The 17,147-nt window shown below is 42.3% G+C and overlaps 1 protein-coding gene across 1 annotated transcript in view; it reads right to left on the minus strand.

Moving 5' to 3' along the window:
* The window catches only part of foxp4 (forkhead box P4), a 114,587-nt gene that overhangs the window by 71,787 nt on the left and 25,653 nt on the right, over positions 1-17,147 (minus strand). Inside the window, exon 2 of the mRNA XM_030776375.1 lies at positions 385-562. Within this exon, the coding sequence (XP_030632235.1) occupies positions 385-552 (168 nt within the window). The 5' untranslated portion in view covers positions 553-562. The remainder of the gene's footprint in view (positions 1-384; positions 563-17,147) is intronic.

Raw genomic sequence — 17,147 nt, forward strand, 5'->3', positions numbered from 1 at the left:
GAATGTGTATAATTATTAATTAAGTCTAAGTAATTAATGTTAATTAAGGCTAATTAATCACCATAAAGACAATTAGTATTTTCTTTAAATTTACCTAGCAAACAAAATATGTACTTTGCAATCTCTGACACTGAAATTACACAAACAAAAGTTTCTTTCTGGATTACGTAATATGAACTGCAGTGTTTACGGCTCATAAACCCCTTGGTTTATTGTATATTGCACAAGTGACAGGAATTGCACAAGCCACAACTAACGGCAACATACAATTCCTGATCTGAACATCTGGGTGGAGTATGTACACACTCACAAACGTGCACTCGCACACACACACACACACACACACACATGCACCCCTACACAAACACACACACAAACACACACCTGCTGCTGCTGAAGGTGCAGTAAATCCACAGGGCTGATCTCTCCATTGGTGTCTCCATTGGATCCACCCTCTCTTCCCCCACCATCTGATTGGCTGCTCAAGCTGCTGACTCCATTCTGATTGGAGGGCGTTGTTCGAATGGTCTCAGTTGCTGATTCTACCATCATCACGTGGCACCTGAGGGAGAAAGGGGGGGGGAGGGGGAAAAATGAGGACAAAAATATTTAAAACAAACAAAGATTAAATGAACTACTACACTTAGCGAAGGCACAGCTGTAAGCACATTCAAGTCTGAGCAAGGGAACAAGTTATGAAACACTCAAACACACGGTGAAACTAACATTAAGAGTTATAAGCGGGGCTCCAGTTCATTCACCTCATGCCACTGTATTTGATAATAGAAGCCAATAGTCTGTGTCTGACTGTGACAGTCAAAAGGGTATGAAAGCAGAGTCGCATCTGCTAACCTTGAGAAAAGTCTGTAAACATGTAGACTGCCACATTGCCATTTTAATGTGGCCAGAGCAACACCTGAGCCATCAAATGGCTTACTGTAAGCGAAAGAACAAACACACAGGGAATCTAGGCAGGAGTCAAAGCTGTCGAGATGAAGGACTGACTAAAAAGGTATTGCCGAACCCGGAGAGAGAGAGGAGGGTGAGAATTGGGGTAGGAACGTTATCTTCTCAAAGAGTGCCGTACGCAACAGGGTCTATTTCCAAATCTGAACGCTGAATAACTCGAATTTGGAAAGGAGAGTTTTTGATATATTTTCAAAGACTTTGATACTCTCTAATTAGAAATCACTCAGGTGACAAAAACACACAAACCGCTCTCACACAGAAGGCGTTGTTGGTTCAGTAAGGCAGGAATGTATTTGTTATCGTTAAGAGGGGAGAGCGTGGGAGCGTCGAAACAGCTAGGGCGCGGGATACAAAACAACCTTCAAACCTGCGCACGGGATGAGAAACCTCTAATGACAAGCAAAATCTCGTCTTTCTGCCTCTTCCAGTTTTAAAAATAAAAGTTTTTGTTTTGTTCTTTGTCTCTCCAACCACGGCCTCAACGAGCAAAACGCCACCGAGGCATTCCTGCAGAGGCTGCCTCTTGGGAACGAGGGCAAATGTTTCATTAGCAAAGTTAAAAAAAAAAAAAAAAAAAAAAAAAAAAAAGAGAGAGAACGAAAGAAAGAAAGAAAGAAAGAAAAAAGCTGCAGGTAACACTCTGAAGACTTGGGTTGTTTTGCACTGTTGGCAGAATTCCGCCCGATATTTGCTACGACCTCATAAAACAAAAAGGCTCTGGCATCTTCAGTTTGTGGTAATTAGTGAGTTGTGGTGTGTCGTCTGTACAAGTTGTAAGGATAGACCCATCCTAATCTAGTGGCTCGCCACAACAACAGCTGAAGACCACAAAGACACACAGAGAGAGAGAGAGAGAGAGAGAGAGAGAGAGAGAGAGAGAGAGAAAGTAGTGCTCTCTCTTCTCAGCCTCTATTGTCCCCAGAGCCTCATGAATCAGCACAGGTATACTCTGATGGTAATTCACTTGAACAGCACGGTCTGAGACAGTAATGGAAGGATCATGAAGATTACGTTTTAGGTCATTCAGCAACACAGCAATCTCAATCAAGCACCTGGTGAAGGTTTAGATATTCCTTGTCAAAAGCAGCCAATTGAATCCGTCACGCTTTCTTGGCATGACAAAAAAAAAAAAAGAGGATGCAGGCGTATCGTGCGTTACGAAGGATTAAAAATGTGGGTAGTTTCATTGCCGCTTATTCTTACGAGCGCACCGGTCATTCGCTGTCAGCCCGCACTTCCCACTTTTTCTATGATCTGTTCACCATTTGCCCATTTTTGCGGACTTCATACCCAGTTGACGATGAATGGCTTTTTCCACATCCGTGATTTGTGTTCTTTTTTTTATTCGGTAGTTGATTCCAGCAATATTTCACCTCTGTTTGTCGCAGGAAAAAAAAAAAAACAAAAAAAAAGAAGGTGCACTCTGCGTTTAGGCCGGGCAGTGACAAAAGACACCTGTTCCCCTCCTAATCAGGCCCGGGATGAGACGAGTGACAGATGAACGCGGCTGGAGAACGGATCTGCGAGTACATCGCCACATAAAACACCCTGAGGTGTAAGCATGCTTGAAGCCTTGTCATATCCAGTAATGGGTGTATATTGCCGCTATAATGTGGGGTCGTGAGAGAAGCCAGCCAATAAATCTTAGCTGAAACCTTTGATTATGACTGTGAGACAGAAGTTTGTTGAGTCTTGTAATTGTTTTTGGCAGGTTTGCAAAGCCGCCAGTGTCGAGGCTTGCCGCGTCTTGTTCGGACCCTAAACCCCCTCCAGCTGAACTTTGACCCTGGAGAATATAGGGAGACGCATTCTTCCTCGGGGGAGCGCGAGGAGGAGGGGGAATAGGAGGAGGCTGTGCTTTAGATCTGAGAGATAAAGAATGTGTTTGGGGGAACTGAGCAAATAAAAATGCACATTTGCCTTTTAATTGGGACGGAAGAGAAATGAGACTGAACATGCCTTTGCTTCAGGGACTGAAAATCGGCTTGCCATAGATAAAACAGAAAATCTCAAGACCAGCTTCACGCCATGGTAACGTAATGCATTGGCCATGCACTGGGAGCTTTTTAATTTTTTTTTTTTTTTTTTTTCTAATATCAGCACATTTTCTTTGGCACTTACAAGAAAGGGTGGAGGGGGCTGGTGATTCATCCACTGTCCTGTTCCTGCAAGTACTGAAGCAACAACAAAGAATCAGAGGAGCGACAGTAACCGTCTGTTAAAAAGGCGTTTATGAGGCTGAGACAACACAGCGCTAAATTGTGAGGATACCATTCTATATCAGAATAGCATTTTCATTTTAGATCTTGGTTACGTGCAAGTGAAAGCTTTATTGCCTTTCACTTCAATCTGAATTTAAAGGAACTACAATCATACACAAACATGTCCAGGAAATGGGGGGGGGGGGCGGCATTGTGAAATAAACCACAGTTTATTTCATTCATGACTAACTGATATCTTCTCGTCAAGACGCTCACTTCTCTCTCTCTCTCTCTCTCCCTCCCTCTCTCTCTCTCTCTCTCTCTCTCATTCTCTCTCGCTCTCTCTCTCTCTCTCTCTCTCTCTCGGAGGTCTGGGCCGACTGCTGGCAGTGGAACAGACAACGCTGCGAGACTAGTATTTCTGAGGTGGTTATCCATGCCAGGTAGGCCAAGGGGCGGAGGCCAAGCCTCAAAAAGGGCCCTAAGCAAATCTCATCCAGGTGGGGCATCATTTCACACCCTTCCAAAACTACCTGCCAGTGAAAGGGGCTAAAAACGTTAAGTCAGCTAAGAGGGTCAAAACCGTTCTTTTGTTTATGGAACAGGGTTTACCAAAAGACATCAACACTTGTGAGTGTAGACAAAGCACCAGACCAAACTTCCAGATGTGCATGACACGTTGCCCTCCACACAAAAGCTACCCAACACACAGACACAAAATCCAACAAAAGCCCCCCTCCCCCCCAAAAAATCTGTTTATGTAATGGTAACTTTTCTGGCAAAGAATGAACAGAGATTTGACCGAGACATAAGACAATTATGCTACCTTATAGGAGTAAGTGTGTGTCCGTGTGTCTGTATATCGACGTGACTCATAACGACGCCTGTTCACTACAGGCGCAGGGAGTGGAAGTGTACAAGTTCACCAGAAGAGGTAGATTTTCTTCTGAACCCGAGGAGGAGCTTCTGTGGCTTTGAAAGCTTTCGACAGCGTTGAGCCAGTCAAGATTCTGTGGGCTGAGCTCAGATCAGCACATGTGCGGGACCAGACTTTGGATTGGGTCTGTCGTTCCGGTCCAACTCCGAAACACAAGCCCCACTAATGCCCCGCCGAATTCTCCGCTCTCAGCTCAGATCAGACCCAGAGAGAGAGGATCTGGCTTCCGTGGCACTGACGCTCAGCTTCTCCCCTCAAATAAACCCGCTGTCAGTGTTTCAGTGTCCGTTTACACAAAGTGTCCCGTCAAAGTCAAAACTTTGTTTTTTTGGAATTTGAATTCAGTGAGAGTTACATTATGAAATTTTTTTCTTTCTTTTTTTTTTTTTCTTTTGATTTATTAATAAATGCTTAAGGTCGAGAAGGCGTTGCAGCTATCTCTCTCCCTCTCTCTTTCTCTGACAATAAATAAGCCGAAAGCATGACAAAGCAGTAACGATTAACCGATGGTAAACGTAAGTTAGACTGAAAATATGTCATTTGCATTGAAAGAACAGACCAACCCCATGTCACACACACACACACACACACACACACACACACACACACACACACACACACAAAGATACAACCTGTACTAAAACTCACACGGAAATGTTGATAGACTGGTTTAAATTTGCCTGACGCTGACAATGTAACGTATGCCAGAATGCTTTCTTAACAGCAAATACCACGGCTGAGTTATGAAGAGAGAATAAAACACTATAATATGACAATGCTGACAACTTTGACCATATTTATCAAAGTAAAATACCACCCTGCTGCTTTTTTTTTCCCTCTTCCTTCCTCTAATGTGCCCCCCCCCCCCCCCCCCCATCACCTCCTCCTCCCTCCTAAAAATCTGTGACTGCATGTTTTTGTTTTTTTTTTTTTGTTTTTTTTTTCTCCTCATGCAATCATAATTGTTTTTATAGTCTTTGTCTCTTCTGTTCGACTCCATCAGTGGATGGCGTATGTTTATACGCTTAACCACCACGTTATTTAAACAGTCACATCGAATTTTGTCTCTTTTTTGCACCTGCAGTTAACCACCCCACCCCCACCCCTGCCCCCCCCCCCCCCCCTTTCCTCTCCCCTGTGTTTGAGTTTTGCAGCAGCTTACCAGGTTAATAACTCTTTATCATGTTAAGCCTTATGCGGGTATATTTATACAAGTCCCCAAAAGCCTGTTTCGACAGCCTTGCATCAGCTCTCAGGAATGTGACTTATTAATAAAACAAAGTACGAGCCAACGTGATTGGAAGAGACAGCCGCGATTGTGCCAACACGTCTCAGTGCCTGCCCTCAGGCTACTAAAACCAAATCAGTTCCTCAGAGAGTCCTACAGCTTATCAGAGGCACTCATCCTTCCTCATCCAGCGCCGTTCTGCTGGCATATCTTATTTAGCGAGGGAGCGGACTCGGTAAACACGCCTTCCAAGAACCGACCCGCCCGGGGCGCCGGGCCGTCCGCCGTCGTCGGGACGGGACGGGACAGCCCGGCGCGGACCACGGGCCCGAGCGCCCCGACCTCGTCGTTTGTTCGGGCCAAAAAGAAAACGCCGCGGCGGTTAAGGCCGTTTCATGTCGCCACGCTATCGTAAAAAAAAAAAAAAAGAAAAGGTGAAAAATGTTTTTTTTTTTTTGTGGACGAAGCAAAAGATGAGTGTGGGAGATTGTGTGAAAGCAGAATCTGTATCTGATGTAATGTGAAATTTCTTTTTCCACTGAACTGTAGTGAAGTGTCCATACATAATCTCATATAGTAAGAGCATTTAAAGATAAGGGGAAAGTCATGCCAAGGCTTAGTAAAATCCCTAACTAAAATCTTAAATGAGACTTGTGCTTTAACATACAAAAACAGGCTTCTAGGCTATTTTTGCAGACACACAAAGAATCTTTTTTTTTTTTTTTTTCCCCTTCCGATTTTGCCATGTTTTAAATGCTATGTAGTTAAGACAAACAAAGCCTCTGGGTTAAAAAATGGATGACCTCACATTAATTCTGTTTATTTATTTACTTGCGCATGAGGAACGGCCCTCGTGAGACAAACAGTTGAGCACACAGTCTGCGGAAGGATAGGGTGTATTTGGATAAGCCAGTCTAAGAGCAGAGTCAAAGGGTAGAGGGCAGGTGTGTTGCTTTGTTTGTGTGTGTGTGTGTGTGTGTGTGTGAGTGTGTGGGTGTGAGTGAGAGAGAGAGAGAGAGAGAGAGAGAGAGAGAGAGAGGGGAGGGTGGACAGAGAGACAGAGAGAAAAAAAGAGAGGGAGAGAGAGAGAGGGAGAGGAAAAGACAGACAGAGAGAGAGAAAGAGAAAGAGAGGGGGACAGAGAGACCGAGAAAGAAAAAGAGAGGGAGAGGAACAGAGAGAGAGAGGGACAGAGAGACAGAGAAAGAAAAAGAGAGGGAGAGAGAGGGGAGAGAGAGAGAGAGAGAGAGAGAGAGAGAGAAGGACAGAGAGACATCTGTAAACCAAGCTTGGCCTCAGCGGTTAGGGTGCACAGCTTGCAGGCTGAAAAGATGAGAGGACTTCCTTCACATTTGCAGATTTGTCTTCCCTCCCCAGTCAGGGGGGGAAATGTGCAGGTATGACCACACTGCAGCAGACCTGGCTGAGGGGAAGTCTGTCTCTGTCTGCCATGAAGACAGATAACAGGAAGGCCTAGAGCGCAGGGGGTAAAGAGAGACCAAAAGGACAGAGAGAAAAAGAGAAAGAGAGAGAAAGCGACTAAGAGACAGAGAGGGAGAGAGTGGGTCCAAACTCCTGGGTGTCTCCCACTAGATTTAACCTTGCACTTCCCATGGTACCCTGCACCGGCCACTTCAAAAGAGTAACCCCCCCCCCCTCCCCCCTACACAATCCCCTAACCCCACAACCCCCACCGCCCCCCCCCCACCCCTCTGGAGCCCCCCGCTCCCATTAGCGAACAGACTCGCAGGAATGCTCTGACAGTAAAGGAAAGATCCTCGTTTGAAGACCGCTTAGCAAAGCACTCATGCGTTGCTTTTTTTTTTTTTTTTTTTTTTTATGAGGAGCGGCTCATCTTCGCGACTCTAGAACCATTTTCTCCGTAGCTACTGCGCGCTGCTCCACTTGGCATTCCTTGTGTTCCTCTCTCACTCTATCCACCCGCAAGTCTATCACTTAAGAGCCTTTTTTCCTTTTGTCGACTAACACAAAGAAGACACTACCACCTATGTGCCACTTTTAAGTTTCTAAGATATGTAGGGAGATGTGTAGCTTTGTTAGACCACAGTTTGATATCTCATGGTTTTATTTATTTATTTCTTCTTTTTTTTTTTGTTCTCGTGGTGTCCTCACACGTCTTTTGTCACTTTTTCCACAGAACTAAAGCTTAGTTCATCTCAGATGACTTGGTACGGATCCCTATTGCTGCTAATGGACTTGGCTGGCTTGGCTAATGCCAGCATATCCCTCTTGTGATCACCTGGAGCCTTTCCAGCCCACACAGGTGAGCTTCATTACCAAGCAGATAGCTGGGCCAATAACTTCTGCTCACTGCCTGGGTTCAAAGAGGAGTTAGCGGGAGTGCGTGTATGTGTTTGCGGCGGCCGCTGGCCCTCGCACTCGACTTGTCTGACCGAGGTCTCGAAGAGGGTTCCCACCATGCTGATTTAAAGTGCACAGAGAGTAAACATTTTAAATAGAGCCGCTTTACGGAGTGCTACAGTGTTTTTATTGTCTGGAAAGCCCAGCGAAGCAACTGTAAAACCAGCGCCACTAATGTCCTAAAATAACCAATTAATTCTGAAGTGAGGACACAGACATGGGCCAAAAAGGAGAAGAAGGAGAGAGAGAGAGAAAAAAAGAGAATGGAATGAAATGATCTATATTAATAAGAGAAATAATAAAACTTTGATCAAGTGATAACAGCCTCCGTCTGGGTTGGGCTACTGTCCTACTTTCAGACTCCATTTTAGCTGAACCTTCACAATCCAATAATAGCAAAGGAACCTCCCCTGACTCCATGCCCTAACCTATGGGTGAGTAGCCTTCAGAGAAGGATGCTTAATTGCCAACTGTCACAATAATAATGTGAGACAGATAAAGGATGATTCAATTATCAAGGACGAAGAGAAATCAAATGAAAAAAAAAAAAAAAAGAGAGAGAGAGAGAGATTCACAGAGGGTATAGGAAAGGAGGCCAGCTAAAAGGGGAATCCGCCTTGAACTGGAGGAGACAATAATAAAAAAAAAAAAACCCCAGAAAAGAAAAAAAAACACGGGGTGTTCGTATGCCGTCTCATATACCATATGGTGCTCGGATGTGCGCGGTGTCCAAAGCGGCTACTGCTGCATAAGGCAAAGTCCTGTTTGCAGAGCCCATAAAGATTAGCCCTTCAATCAGGTAGGCTCCGGCGCAATAGGTAAACACACGCGGCATTCCCAACTGATGAGATCGCTCCGTAGGAGTTTGTGTGCGACCGGGGCAAACATTTACTCCCACCACCACCACCAGCCCCTGTCTTTTTTTTTTTTCTTTCTTTTTTTTTTTTTTTTTTTTTTTTTTTTCGGACTCCAGTAAGTGATTTTCCAGCCTGCCCTTGACGTTTAAGAGACTGAGAGATTTTTCTATACCAGAGCCCGGTCCCGATCAGACACACGCGGATCCTGGCAAATATTTGGAATAGGTGCGGACCTCGCAAATGCCTCATTTATCAGTGACAAAACACACACACACACACACACACACACACACACAGAGAGGCAGATCTCCAGAGACATCTCAGGAGGTTCTAAGTTTGCAGAGACATCACTGAGTGAGAGAGAGAAAGGGCAAAAACCTACACCACTAACTCTGTGAAGAAAAGAACTGGGGAAAAATACAACCAACATTGAAACAAGTAGTAAAAACTGAACGACGAAAAAATCCAACAGATAAGTTTTCACTAAAGTATACAACATAAGCTATGGGAGTGAGACATACCAATTAAAATCCTTATGGACAATGGTCTGGTTTTTTATGTGTGAGTATATACCTGTGTCAGTGCATAAGGAGAAGATGTCAGTGGTGGTGGGGGGGGGGGGGGGGGGGGGGGGGGGGGTCATGTTAATGGCCAGTGGATATAATCCTGTGATCATCAAGACGAATAATCCCATTTCTCATAGCCTGAAATGGTTTAAGAGGGTAATGACAGGGCAAGAGCAGCCTTATGACGGACTAAAGAGCTCATACCTAAATTGTATTTAACATCGCGGAACGGAGCTGAAGCTTTATTGCTTCCAGGAGCCAACAATCGCACCACTGCGCAATTAGCGGCGAGGCCCGGGCGAAAGGCTTTTTTTTTTTTCCCTTCTCTTCCTTTTTTTTTTTTTTTTCTTTTATGAGGATGACCTTCAAAACTAGGAGTTTGAAGAATGACTGAGTGGGATTACAGTGAGCCTCCGTTACGCAAAGGAACAGGGAAGAGAGAGAGAGAACGAGAGAGAGAGAGAGAGGAGAGAGACGGGGGTACGGCCGGCGAGATAGCCATTAAGGGCTCGGTCTTACAAGTCAGCTGCTCTTTAAGGAGCTGTCTGGATGAAGTGCCACAGAGAGGTTGGGAGATCATGTTCTGAAGCCAAATCGTCCAGAAACACATTTCCAAAACGCCATTCGCCACAAGCGGGAGGCAAAGGACCGATAGCGATGAGCGAGCGGCGTTAAAAAAAAAAAAGAAAGAAAGAAATATAATAATAAACATGAATATGTAAACAGAAGCAAATCGGAACATGCATAAAACATGGAAGCGTGGAAGGATTTGTGTAGAAGAAAAGCGATCCTTAGCCATAGGGATCAACCCCAGAGCAGCAGAGTCAATCAGAGATTAGCCATTCTAATGCAGTTATTATCCACCATGACCGCTGCCGCTGCAAAGAAGAAGAAGAAGAAGAAGAAGAAGAAGGGGGGGGGGGGGGTTCCAGTCATGTTGGAAAGTGGTAAGAGGAGGATCAGAAAGGGAAAGGATGGGATGGAGTACTGGAAAGATTTTCAAGAGCGCGTACTCTCTTAGCCACCAGGGATGGACAGGTGACAAAAGACATTTGGAACCCGAGTGTCATTTTAGAGTCAAAGACGCTGAGTGACATTTGTCACGATCAAAAAATTCCGACGGAAAAAAGTTTCCCCAGCCCAGAGACGGAGCGAGAAGAAATCAAAGTGTGAACAATCCTTTCCATAAGCGTTCTAAAATGATTACAGTGTTTTGTAGGGCAGGAAACGTACTGAAGAACCTTTCAAATAATGTTGATATGTATTTACATCATAACCACACATAAAACACAAACTGGATGAGTGAAACTAACTACTATATGACTATATTTGGTGTCACGGCCACAGAAAATAACACGATTTAGATTTCAGAATTTACTGTAGGGTAATGTAAGCCAAGTCCAACGTAAAACACAAACACCCACACGCAACCAGTTTTCACCTGAAAATGAAGAAAATGTACTACATTAAGTGTCTAAATCATGCAGTTAAAAAAAAAAAAAAAATCAAAGTGGACATGATATAATTTACTTTCAAGACAGGCGCTCTGCATTTCTGAGTTAATTAATTGATTGGATCAGAGTGGGTTTAATCAAATAAAATTTAATAACTCTATAATAAAAACAAGCCAGACTTTAGAGGGAGAGAAGAGAAAAGTGATAGCATGTCCATTTTTCAAATTAATTGAATTTTAGTACCTTTGAACTTGGTCCAAGGCATCAGTGGAGTCATTACTTCACACATTTCCAAAATGGCTCCTTCACTGAACTCCACCCCCTCAACACCCCCCCCCCCCCCCCCTCCACACACACACACACACACTTTTACAAACAAACTCCCTTTCCTTCTCTTTTTCAGTTTTCAGTAAACACATCTTCCCTGTGCCAAGATTTTCATCTTAATGCAATAGAAAACTTCTTATCTCTTCTGACTAACTGTAATGAAATCCCAGTGGTTGTCAGTTTCCATGGTCGTTTTTATTGTGTGGGCACAAAGTTGTTCCATGAGCAACAGTTAAAATATTCATAATTTCTACAGCAGTGCTGATTGCCTTTAAAAATGCCTGTTTTATAATTTAATATAGAAAGAAAAATCTTTGTTAAACTGACTTGAATGCTAATTAACATTGCTAAAGTGAACACGGAGAGAAGCTTTTCTAATCTGAAACATACTAATACTAATAGAATAATTTATAGTACAACATAAATAAATTAATAAGGTAATTCATTTCAAAAGGGACGCCTTCAATTCAATTTACTAAAAATCGAAGGTGAAAAAAAAAAACCTCCCCTCATAGACAAGAACATTAATTGCTCTCCTGTTGCCTTTGTTATAAAGTGTCAAGACAAAAGAAGGATAGAAAGAAAAAAAAACCCTAAACATTAATATTTAAGCTCATTTATTCAATATTCATGAAAAATAGTTGCACTTTCTACCTCGTCCTCTCGTTTTTTTGAAGTGTTTTTGAAACAACAGCAGCAAAGATGCAAATCAATTTGAGCGTAGCTGATTTTCAAATCACAGTAAAACCCACACCCTCTTCATCTCACAAATTTCCAATCACGTCTGCTACAGAACACGAAGAGTAGCCTTTGTGTCATTATCAGGCTTATTATACATCATTAAAACACTGCCAGAATATTCCAGAAGAAAAATCCACAGCAATTCAGGACTCCTTTTTTTTTTTTTTTTAAAGTCTTGTGTGCTCGCATGTGCACAAGCACACGTGCGTGTCTGTGTGTGTATCTGGGTGACGTGTGTGTGCGTGTGCGTGTGTGTGTGTGTGTGTGTGTATGAGAGAGAAGGTGACAAAAAAAGAACAATATAATTGGAGAAATGTACGCAGTAATAATAGGTATTCAGAAAATGATAATTCATATTAAACAGGGTGCATAAAGTCAGCCTCATTTGCATGTTTTAGATTATATGCATTTCAAAAGTAATTTCCGCAGGGCATATGAATGACATTAATTCCCGAGCGGTTTCTGCTATAGACCTCAAACTATCAAACACTCAAACATTTAAAAGATGAAAAAAAGTACTGCCGCATTTGCAAGGGGAGATTTCAAGGTTAAAGTATTTGAATGCATTTTTTAAAGTTCTGACTTGGTTGTTTAAAGTTCCACAAGGCTGTGTTGGAACACATCTTTTGTATTCCTGCTAATCTATATATTTTTATAGTTTTATATTATAACAAGTTTTTTTTCCCCTTTCAACAAATCCACCTCTCTTAGGTTTTTATGTAAACTACAGAACACTTCCAGCCGAATCAAAAGTTTGACAGACACACTGTCTCAAATCTGCTAAAATGTTATTTTGGCTGACACACTGTCAGACGATAACTAGCTGCTGGATGATTATGAACGTTTCTGTGGATAAATGCTCATTTATGTCTCAAAAAATCTTTTTGTCACAGTCTCATTAAGCATTTAAGAGTGGGTGGCAGCGTACAGTATGGCAGAACAGAAAAAGAAAGGTTCTGGATATTTCTAGTGCCAGTTTTTATTTGGCGCTACAGTGAGAACACGCAGAGAGATCCTTTTTAGCCTCGATCCATTTGAAAGGGGGGTGGGGGGTGGGGGGAAGGGGGGGGGGGGGGGGGGATAGAATGGAGGAAGACCCAAGGGCAGGAAACCCTCTGAATCTCCGACTCAAGTGGAAAATAGGTTCTGGATGCAATAGAGGACATTTTTCTTTTATTAGAGAATTTGGTACTGAGCCATGCTGTAACTTCTGATTCATTATAGGACGGAGTAGGGTGGAGGGGGTGATGGAGAGGGGCAAGTCTAGAGCACGCTGCAAAATCTGGGAGCAACTTTAACCCAGACAGACACTGCATGAATGAGCAAGATGGCCCCCACCTGTTTGTCTCGGTTAGTTTTGGCCGATTCACAAAGTTGACACGCATGGGGGAAAAAAAAAAAAAAAAAAAATTAAAAGAGACAGAAAAAGAAAAGACTGCAATACATGTTTATAGTTTGTTATAATCCTCCAAATATACAGCTTCTAAATACTCACATCCCTTTTTATCTATTAAGAATTGATGGCTCGCATACTGCGAGTTCAAATAGCTTTGTTTGTGCAAAGCCTTGTTTGGGTGTACGCTTAATCTCCCTCTGAAAACACAACAACTGCACCACAATACAAACATTTCGCTAGTAAAGGAAACATCAGACATAACCATTTGGGGAATTTTATCACGGCATTATAAAACAAAACCGATATAAACAGCTTTAGTGTTCTGGGGTTTAAGAAATTGCCTTTATTAAGCTTAAGCAATAGTGCAGTGTTGCTTCGGTTTTCTTTAAGCTACAATGGATGTCTTCAGACATAGTGAGGTTGCTGGCAGATGGAAGATCTAAGCAGGAGAAGAATGGGTTTATGTTATTAACTAACTGTGCTCTCTCCCTGAAGAGTAGTCAGAGAGGCCCCATTGCCCCACACTCCACTCTTGAATAAAAAAAAAAAAAAAAAAGTTATGTGAAAAAGTTTAACTATGAACAGGTTTTTTGTGTAAGAACAAATGAAAAAGGGAACTCTCAAAAAAATATGCGTGTGAGTCTGGGTGTGTGTGTGTGTTTGTGTGTGTGTGTGAGAGAGAGAGAGAGAGAGAGAGAGAGAATAAGAATAAGAACAAGAATAAGAATTTCTAGAGGCAGCAAAAGTGGGCTAATTAGAGACTAGGATATATGTTTATTTTTTTTTTCTAGTTTATCTCCTTTTTCAGAGGGAATTTAACTTCCCTTCAAGATTATTTTTCTTAAGAAAAAATTTTGTCCAAAAAACAAAAAAAAAAAACCCTTGGAAAAAATAAACAGAAGAAAACAGAGAGGGAGTATGAGAAATATCCTGACACCAAAGGAATTAGCAGTACTTACATCATCAGTGAAGATTCGCATTTACTATTCTGTGGTTCATCCCCGTCACACACATCAAAAAATAACACAGAACTATGAGTTTACATCCATACACTCCTAGGGCTTAAGTCAAGGCTAAAACAACACAGTAAAATTGGACAGAGGGAAAAAAAAAAAAACCCAACTTCTTTTGCAATTAAACCCTCGGCAATTATGTCCGTATGAGGTGTGCATGAAAGAGTTCTTTCCAACCCTTTGCTTCCTGCCAGGCCAACACAGAGCTGCACTTGAAAGGCTTTCCTTGGAGTAGCAGTACCATAATGACACCAGAGGATAAAATGGAGGTGTATGATGCATATTCACCCCTTTTGCTTTAATTGGAGGCCTTGCATGACTAACTCTGAGAGGTTGGAGCAGTAAAGAGCCAGCGGAGCAAAGCTAAGGTCTTCTGTCAGGAGATGGTGACTGTCAGCACAAAGCTCCCGTCAAACTACACACCGGGACTAAAAGGTTGGCCTTCAGAAAGAGAGAAAGAGAAAGAGCAAGTGAGAGAGAGAGAGAGAGAGAGAGAGAGAGAAAGAGAAAGAGAAAGAGAAAGAGGAGAGAGAGGGGTCCTTTTGCTTCTCTGTTGTTTGTTGTGTTAAGTTAAACTTGAACTTTTTCATGTCCTTTTATAACACATTAGTGGTACTAACAGATTCTTAAGTTACTATCTATGTAAAAAAGAAAGCTGTTTTGATTGCCACAATGATAACCACCACCTGTTGCTAACCCATGGAATGGATTGCAAAAAAATAACAACCAAAGAATTGATCTTTAAAAAGCAAAATAATGTTAAACTTCTACAAATATCAACAACAGAGTAATCTGTGAGCATATGAATCCAAGGATTGGTTTGGAGAGGAACTACTACAATTTCTAAAAGAAGACATCCAATGAGAGTTAGAACTCATACTTCTACGTTAATACTCTGTTAATAATTAAGTTTTCCTGTTATTGTGTTTTTCTTTTCTTTTCTGTTCCACAAATTGCACCAAACGCCAGACACCGAAAAAAAAAAAAAGAAAAAAGTTTTATATTCAAAACTAAGAGTGGGGCTCCAGTCAAAGTTCTGTTGTTGCTGTTTTTCTCTTTTTCTTTTCTTTTTTTTTTTTTTTCTTTTTCTTTTTCAACACAAACTGCGTCAAATTGCCAGAGACCCAAAAATAAGGCATTACATATAAAACTGAGAGCGTGGCCCAGCTTAAACTGATGGCGTCGAATTCGCCGCTTATAGAATGATATAGAAGAAATGCACAGCTTGAAAATTTCAAGGGGGAAGGGAATGGAGAGGGGGAGGCGGAGAAGGTCTGGTATCTTTCACTGGAGACCTCTGACTTCTAATTCTATTCAGCCTCATCAGTCTCTTATAATAACTTCAAAAACAGAGCAACGGAAAAAAAAAAAAACTGCATATTTGTCATTTCCGATTGTTTACCTTTTTCACGGCAAATTGATTTTTACATCTCCTTTTCCTGGAAGAGTTTGGGCTCAGGCCTGCCAGCCCTGTCTCCTTACTTTATGAACCTGGCCCTCAAGAGAAGTTTTAAAGCTTTCAGCTCAGAAGTCATTTAAATGATACAATACCGCTTTTGTCCCAAGCACCTCTGTTTCTCTCTCTAACTCCTCTTACTCTTTTTCTCTGTCGAACTCACATTCCTTTTCTTCTCTCTCTCTCTCTCTCTCTCTCTTTTTCTTTTTTCTCTTCAAGTTCATGACTGCATGTTTTAAAAGACTTCTCTCTCTCTCTCTCTCTCTCTCTCTCTCTCTCCCTCTTTCTCTCTCTCTCTCTCTCTCTTTCTCCCCCCCCCCCCCTCTCTCGTATTTTCTCGCCTGTGCCTGTTTCGCCTTGAAAACAAAAAGACGACTTGTTACATCATGAATGTGTGATCATCTGAAGAATGACGCATTGGGTTGTTAAAGGCTTTGTGGAAGTCTGGTTTTATGTGCGGTGGGGCGGTGCATTATTGGGTCGTTCAGAATCAAACGTTTCGCGGAGGATTGCGTCTGGCATGTGGGCCGAATCCCCAATTGGCTCGGCGAGCCGGTTCCTGCTGTTCAGAGTCGTGCTAAAATAACCCGTCCACAAATAGAGCAGAGGCAAGCAGAAGACAGGGCTAATCGTGTGTTTGTAAGGGCATAACCAAACAAGCATTTGGGGGATTGCTGATGGAAAAAGGCATTTCAGATGCTATTTGGAAGATAGAAATACAATTTCCTTAAATAGATTCCATATGGGTGTCTACCTCTGTGAAAACTGGAAATAATGGCTCCACTAGTATGTTCTTCTATGCCTATGATAGACATTTATTCTGCAGAGCGCAAAAAAAAACAAAAAAAAACTGAGTTACACATGTGAGCTTTCTGATCCACACTGAAGCAACAATGACGATGGGATCTGTTCCCAACAGGCTGTCACATCCAAACTCAACATTTACAAAGCAAGAAAGTGCTACACGTTGCAGAAGTACTAAAACTTCAACAGAAATTAAAGGCCTCAGAAATGGCACTACAACAAATGTCTCTACAGACTTCTCTGTAAATTTCTCTGGTATCTCCGTACGCATACGGAGATACCAGTAATCACGTATAACACATTTCTGCTATTGACTCCATATACATGTTGGAGTGACAAAACCTCAATTTACTGTGAAAAATTATCCACACACATCTGACAAGACTTTTTAACAACCATTAACCAAGATCAAAATTAATTTAGAAACAAATGACAACTTCTTTTCCACTCTAAACACACACACACCACAGCCATGCTATAACTGTTTTCAGCAGCCACACATCTGGATTTCCCTCCATATTTGAACTTAAGAATATACAGTTGGACCCCAATTCGGGTAATCACCTTCAATGGCTTTCATCTGTCTAATTACTCCCAGTGGAGGATTGCATAGTGGCAGCACACACACACACACACAGACTTAATGCGTATACATTTTACTGGCTGGCATTATTCACACAAACTGCCTCAATACATCACGCCGACGGCATTTAAACGTGACATTTAAATCCTCCAACCTGTTGCTGAATATCGCTAACCTGATACGTCCCGCTGAAATCTGTTCTGCCAATTAGAGACCCTCAGTTAAGCCGCTTC

Source organism: Chanos chanos, chromosome 6 (assembly GCF_902362185.1).
Source record: "Chanos chanos chromosome 6, fChaCha1.1, whole genome shotgun sequence".
Taxonomy (NCBI): Eukaryota; Metazoa; Chordata; class Actinopteri; order Gonorynchiformes; family Chanidae; genus Chanos; species Chanos chanos.